The 6,939-nt window shown below is 45.0% G+C and overlaps 1 protein-coding gene across 1 annotated transcript in view; it reads left to right on the top strand.

Annotated features, from left to right (window-relative positions):
- RER1 (retention in endoplasmic reticulum sorting receptor 1) overlaps positions 1-6,939 on the top strand; it is an 11,244-nt gene continuing 4,305 nt past the window's right edge. The window contains exons 1-3 of the mRNA XM_006885821.1: positions 1-82; positions 1,556-1,660; positions 2,065-2,164. Coding sequence (XP_006885883.1) covers positions 2-82; positions 1,556-1,660; positions 2,065-2,164 — 286 coding nt within the window. The 5' untranslated portion in view covers position 1. The remainder of the gene's footprint in view (positions 83-1,555; positions 1,661-2,064; positions 2,165-6,939) is intronic.

Here is a 6,939-nt window from a genome sequence, read left to right as displayed (position 1 = left end):
AATGTCCGAAGGGGACAGTGTTGGCGATTCTGTGCATGGGAAGCCTTCCGTGGTGTACAGGTTCTTCACAAGACTGGGCCAGGTGGGTACAGTGTTTATCTGATTAGTGTAAACAGCTGTCGGTTTAGAAAAGAAACGTCTCAGGTTGATGCCTGAAACATTTCGCTGCATGGCACAAGTGTACTAATGTTCCCAGAAGGGAAATTGAACTGTATCTTGACTTAACCTTCCACATGTACTTTCAGGAGAGGCCTCTCCTTGTCGTGAGAGGAGAGTTTGCTGGGCTCTTGGGTTGGTTGTAGAAGTCACATGGGAAAAGCAGTTAGGATTTAGAGCTCATACATGGTCTCTGCCACCTGGTCTTTGTGTTTTGTTTTAGCGACTTTTAATAAGGTAGAGACCATGGCCAGCTCCTGGGCGTGGTGCTGATCCAGGAGGCAGTCTGTCACCTGCTCTGGCCCGTCACCTGTGCGGGGGTGCTAACCCCTTCCTGACCCACACTGCAGCTGCTGCTCTGGCTCCTCACCAGGCGTGATGGTGTCTCTGCAGGCGTGTGGACCCGTGTGCAGTGACTGTGTCCTGTCACCTCGTTGGGGCAGTGTGGTGGAGGTGCCCATGCTCACGGCAGGAGTTAACCTCCCAGTGCTGCTGAGTACTTGATGGTTCTTTCTCTTCTGTTTCCACAAACCCCACCCGCAACATGCCTTCTGGAAGGCACAGAGACACGTGTCTGACATCTCCATCATGTATGCATGTGTGGCCTGCCTACAGGCAGGAACTGTCCTCGTTCCAGTGTTTTCAGGCAGGAACTGTCCCCTTTCGAGGGGGGACAGTTCTAGAGAGAGAGTCTTATTCAGCCAGCAGCATTATACACTAATCTTTGGGTTCAGAAATAAAGGCATAATCTATCTTTAATTAAAGTAGTGTTTGGAAACTGTTACTAATTATTGGTGCTGGGTGGTGGGTATATATGGGCTGTCTTCTATGAATGTTTGAAACTCACACCATGAAGAATTCCTTAGCTTGCCCCAGAGCCATGTAGCAGTGGGTCTCTGTCATTGAGGTCCCGTCTGTGGGAGGCAAGCTGTGAGCAGAGGTAGAAGCAGTGCCCAGTACTGTAGGCAAGGCTGGGGCTGCTGTGGAGGGAGGGGCTGAGGGGAGAAGACAGTCTCGAGACCATCTTGTGCTGCTTCCTCAGCCTAATCTGAGGTCGGTGCTGTGGGCCCACCTCCAGTGGTTGACTGTTTGGTGATCTACTCTCTGTTAAGAGATGGACCTGCCTCAGGATTTACTGCAGATATATTCTGGATTAATTGCAATAACTGCCTGTCCTGATTGATGGACAGATGGACCAAGAACCAAACATGTTACTGTCAAATCACTTCTGATTCATAGCAGCCCTCTGTGTCTCTCTCTGTGTGCGCCTTTTAAACAGAAACCAAGCCAGTAATGGTTTCTTGCACCATGTGTGCTGTAGCACCAAGCATACTTTGTAGTACAGCGTGGTGTGTACAGTTACGAGGTCCGTGTAACCCCTGTGAAACTGTGTCTCTAGATCTACCAGTCCTGGCTGGACAAATCTACCCCTTACACAGCAGTGCGATGGGTTGTGACGCTGGGCCTGAGCTTCGTCTACATGATCCGAGTTTACCTACTGCAGGTAAGTGCAGCGAAGGACAGTGCCCTGCGCCGTCTGCTCTGAGTGTGGGTCGCCTGGGATGTTGTTGAACCTTCCATTGTGCTGTTGTGGTGGGAGCAGAGGTGAGACGTTGGACCATGTGACTGATGTTTCCCCTCAGCTCCGCTTGCGAGCACCCTTCCTTCTCCTGTTTTATTTCCTACTTGAGAACTATTTCTGTGGTTACCTGGTTCTTGGAGACCTTGAGGAATATTCATTCAATGTTGTGAGCTGCCCTTGAGTCAAGTATGACTCATAGCAGCCCTGTGAACAACACATCTGAGCCCGGTCCAACGGACTGAACCTTGTTCTGTATTCAGCATGTGTGGTCTAGGTTGATGGGTGGTGGAAGTTTGCTGCTGATGTGCTCTTACTTTTTCTTTCAGGGCTGGTACATTGTCACCTACGCCTTGGGAATCTATCACCTAAACCTTTTCATAGCTTTTCTTTCTCCAAAAGTGGATCCCTCCCTAATGGAAGATTCAGGTAAAGACCAGCTACTTTGCTTTGTTCAGGGTGGAAACAACATTACAGAATTGCTCAGTTTTCTCTAGGAACGCTTGAAACCTAAGCTTTTGAGACTGTTTAAAGTGTACTGGTAATGTTTTGTAATGAGGATAAATGTAGAATAAGGTGTTATTTTTAAACATTAAGCTAGACTGTGTCCCAGATGCCGTATATGTTAACCCCTGACAGTTGTGTAAGGTGGGTATTTATGCTGTTCTCACCTGCAGATGAAGAAGCTGAGGGACACGGCAGTTAGTAAGTTACTCGCTTACATGGCAGAGTGTCAGTTTTGACCGAGAATGAGCCGATGCCCCCATTCTCCTTCCTAAGTGGCTGGCATGTCTCGGAGTGCCCTTGAGACCCAGCTGTGACCTGTCTGTCTCATGTGCACCAGGATTCCTGGGGTCCCCAGGCTCTGTCTGCCTGTGGGGTTGATGAGTTGATAAGCTCTCGATGCATTTCTGCTTGTGTGTGTGAGGCTTACTTGCTTCTAGGTAGTAACCTGGGCAGGTTGAGGGGCTCAGATTCACACCTGACTGACTAGGTGTGGCCCAGGGCTCAAGGGAGCTCTTTGTGCAGGTGCATCTGCTGCGCTATTGGAAAACCTATTGAATGATCCATGCTGGGAGAGTCATGCCTGGAACAGGGTGTGGGATGTGGAGGTGACATCTGATATCCTCTAACTTTATAAGGGGCATGAAGGATCTTTATTAGCATCAACAGCCCACGGCTGATTCCTGCAAGTCAGACATGCCTCCTTCAACCTTTTTACCAGTTCTGACACCAGCTGCCCCCTCCTTTGACACTTTTGCCACCTCCTAAGTTACAGCACCGTTTACTTTTCCTGGGACTAGGGGGCTCTCAAGACAAGGATTCTAACTCCTGAAGACACACTCCACTCCTAGCTCTTCTCTCTTCTAGGTGATGAGGTGCTCCTCCTTCCCCACTTCCACCCCCAGCTCTGGAATTGGCTCCCTTTACTCCCAGCAGGATGGCAAAGCTGACCAACCCCCCTCATTTGTTATGTGCCTTCAAGTCGGAGCTAACTCTTAGCTGACCCTCCAGCGGGTTTTCAGAGGCAGTAAATCGCAGGGAAGGAGATTGCCTGTCTTTCTCCTGCAGAGCATCTTCAAACCTTGTACCTTTGGGTTAGCAGTGCAGCTCCTTACCACTAGGCCACCAAAGCTCCCTCAGTCCCCTCATTTAGGACCTGTGTACCTTACTTGCAGAGTCCCACTCCCACAGAGTTCTTCTGTACACCTGCTTTGAATTATCAGGAAACTGTCCACTCCCTGTGGTGGGCTATATCATTTATATTATATTCCCTTTAGGAGTGATACAGACTGGCTGTGTTGTTTTCTCAAGACTTTAAAATTACATCTTTTTTTTCCCTCTGGAATAGTTAATGAAAAGAGTTTAAAAAACACAATTAAGCCTTTTCGTTGAGGGTTGACATTCGGTGGTGGTGTTACTACCTGCCATTGAGTGGGAACTAACGCACAGCTGACCCTCTAGCGGGTTTTCAGAGGCGGAAAAATCACACGAGAGGAGACTGCCCATCATCTCCATAGAGCAGCTGGTGGGTTCAAACCCCATGCCTTTGGGATAGCAGTGTAACTTCTTACTCCTTATTGTTATGTGCCATCAAGTCATCTGCAACACATATTGACCCCATGTACAGCACCTCTGAACCCTGCCCTGTCCTGAGCCAATCTCACTAACCCTCATTGCCCCAGATACTGTATCAATCCATCTCATCTGGGCTCTCCCTCTCCCGCACTGTCCCTCCACCCTTCTGAGCATCCTGTCCTCCTGTCGTTTCTTCTGGCCACGTGCCCAAAGTATGTGAGACAGAGCTTCGGAATTCTAGTCCCCAAGGAGAAACTTGTTTTCACCCTCTCCAAGACAGACATATTTGTTTTCTTGGCAGTTGATGGTATGTTCAAGACTCTTCTCCTGCACTACAACTTGAAGACATCGATTCTTCTGTCATCCTTAATCATTGTCCAGCTCTCTGAAGCATAACAAGTAATTGTGAAGACCATGGCCTGGGGGGTGGTGGTGGTGGTGGTGGTGGTTGTTGATTGCCATCGAGTCGCGCACAACTCATAGCAACCCTATGAACAAAAGACCTGAAGCCTTTCTTTAACTATTGTCATTTCTCAAAGTTCATAGCACCTTAGTCTCTTGACTGACATCGTTTCTTTTCAGCACTCTGGAGAGGTCACTGACAGCAGATTTTCCCAGTGCAATTCATCTTTTGATTTTCTGACTTCTGCTTAAGAGTGTTGATTATAGAGCTGAGCAAGCTTTAACTGTTAACAACCTCAGTCTCTTCTCCATCTATCATGGTGCTGCCAGTGGATCCAGTGGTGAAAATCTTTGTCTTCTTGATGAGAGCAGCAATCGCCTCAGGTCTTCTTCAGTTTCAGCAAGCAAGGTTGTGACATCTGCATAACGTAGATTGTTGAGGAGTCTTCCTCCGATCCTGACACCACATGTTCTGCATATGGAGACAGGATGCATCCTTGACGTGCTCTTTTCCTGATTTTGAACCATGCAGTGTTTCCCTCTTCTGTTCTGAGGACTGCTTCCTGGTCCACGCATAGGTTTTGCATAAGCACAATCAAATGTTCTGTGATTCTCATTTTCTTCAAGGTTAGCCACAGTTTTTTGTGATCACACAGTCAAACGCCTTTGCATAGTCATTAGAACACAGATAGACATTCCTCTGGTACTCTTTGCTTTCTGCCAAGATCCATCTGACACTGGGAATAATGTGTCTAGTGGTACAACCTGTTCTAAACCCAGCTTGTATTTCTGGTACTTCTCTGTCAGTATACTGTTCCAGTTATTTCTGGATAGTCTTCAGCAGGATTTTGCTAGTGTGTCATATTAGTGATTGTTTGGTAATTTCCACAGTCGTCAAGTCACCTTTTTTTGGAATGGGAATAAATACGGATCTCTTCCAGTCAGTTGGCCAAGTAGTTGTCCTCTAGATTTCTTGGCACAACTTGGTGAGCACATCCAGGGTCGTATCTGTTTGCTGAAATATCAATTGGTAAAAAAAAAAAAAAAAAAAAAATATCAATTGGTATTCCATCAATTCCTGGGACTTTATTTTTTGCAAGTCCTTCAGAGTAGCCTGAACTTCCTCCTTCATCACTATTGCCTCTTGATTGTATATTGTTTCCTGAAATAATTCTCTGTCAGCCACTTCTTTTTGATACAATGACTCTGTATACTCCAATCTTCTTTTAATGCTTCATGAATCATTCAATATTCTGCCCATAGCATCCTTTTTTTTTTTTTTTTGCCCATAGCATCCTTAAGCATTGCAGCTTGTGGCTTGAATTTATTATTCAGTTCATTCATTCAGTTTAAGAGATGCTGAGTAAGTACAGCCCTTTTGATTTTCCAGCTCCAGCTCCTTGTACATTTCATTTTAATACTTTGCCTTGTCTTCCCAAGCTGCCCCTTGAAATCTTCTGTTCAGCTCCTTAACTTCTTGATTTCTTCCCTCTGCTTTGGCGTCTTGGCGCTCTAGTGCAATATTCAGAGTCTATTCTGATGTCCATTTTGATCTTTTCTTCCTTCTTTTGCATTCTTCATGAATGATATTCTTGATATCTTCCCGCAGCTTGTCTGGTCTTTGTTCATTATTGTTCAAGGCCTCAACCTGTTCCTAAGTTGGTTTTTAAACTCGTGGGAGAATAGACTCAAGATCAAATTTTGATTCTTGTGGATATGATTTAATTTTCTTTAGCTTTAATTTGAACTTGTGTATGAGTAGTTAATGGTCTGTTCCACAATCAACACCTGGCCTATTTTTCACTGCTGATATTAAACTTCTCCAACAATTTCTTCCACAGATGTAATCAGTTTAATTTCTGTGCATACCATAAGTTGAAATCCACTGTCTAGCCTGCATTTATGTTTCTTATAAAAGGTATTTGCTTTGAATAAATTATTGATTGTACAGAATTCTGTCATTCTATCCCCACTTTTATTTCTGTCACCAAGTCCATATTTTCCCACTAACTGATCATTCTTCCTGGTTTCCAACTTTTGCATTCCAGTCACCCATTATTATTAATGCATCTTTGTTCAATTTATGACTGCAACAGTTGGGTAGAATGCATCTGTTTCCTCCTCTGTGGCTATGGTTGTTGGCGCATAAATTTGAATGATTGTGGTATTAACAGGTCTTCCTTGTACGCATATGGATATTGTCCTGCCACATGCAAAAATGTATTTCAAGATGGATCTAGAAACGGCCTTTTTAACTATGAAAACGACCCTGTTTTTTCTCACCTTTTCATCTCTAGCGTAGTGTATGATCATCTGATTAAAAATGTCCCATGCTAATCCGTCTCATTTCACTAATACCTAACATGTCAATATTTATGTGTTCCATTTCTTAACAATGTCTAATTTTCTTATATTCACGCTTCTCACATTCCATGTTCCAGTCATTCGTTTTTTCTTACAACTGTTCCGCCTCCTTTGTGTTTCCAGATTTGAGTGTTCAGCCTCAGTTGCCATATCTCTTAGTCTAAGTATACTCTACTGTACATAGGGTTTTCGAAGGCCTGTTTGGAAGTGGATGGCCAGTCCTTCTTCCTAGTCTGTTTCAACTTGGGTGCTTAGATTTAGAGCAATATCTGAGAGACGAGCATTTTACCAAGCAGATGAAAGACACTTCCATTACAGAAATAACCAGTGCATTCACTTGTCTTTTCCCTTTCCCTGCT

Source organism: Elephantulus edwardii, unplaced genomic scaffold, assembly GCF_000299155.1.
Source record: "Elephantulus edwardii isolate Elephantulus edwardi_28Jun2011 unplaced genomic scaffold, EleEdw1.0 scaffold00045, whole genome shotgun sequence".
Taxonomy (NCBI): Eukaryota; Metazoa; Chordata; class Mammalia; order Macroscelidea; family Macroscelididae; genus Elephantulus; species Elephantulus edwardii.
This window is presented reverse-complemented; position numbering and strand designations above follow the sequence as displayed.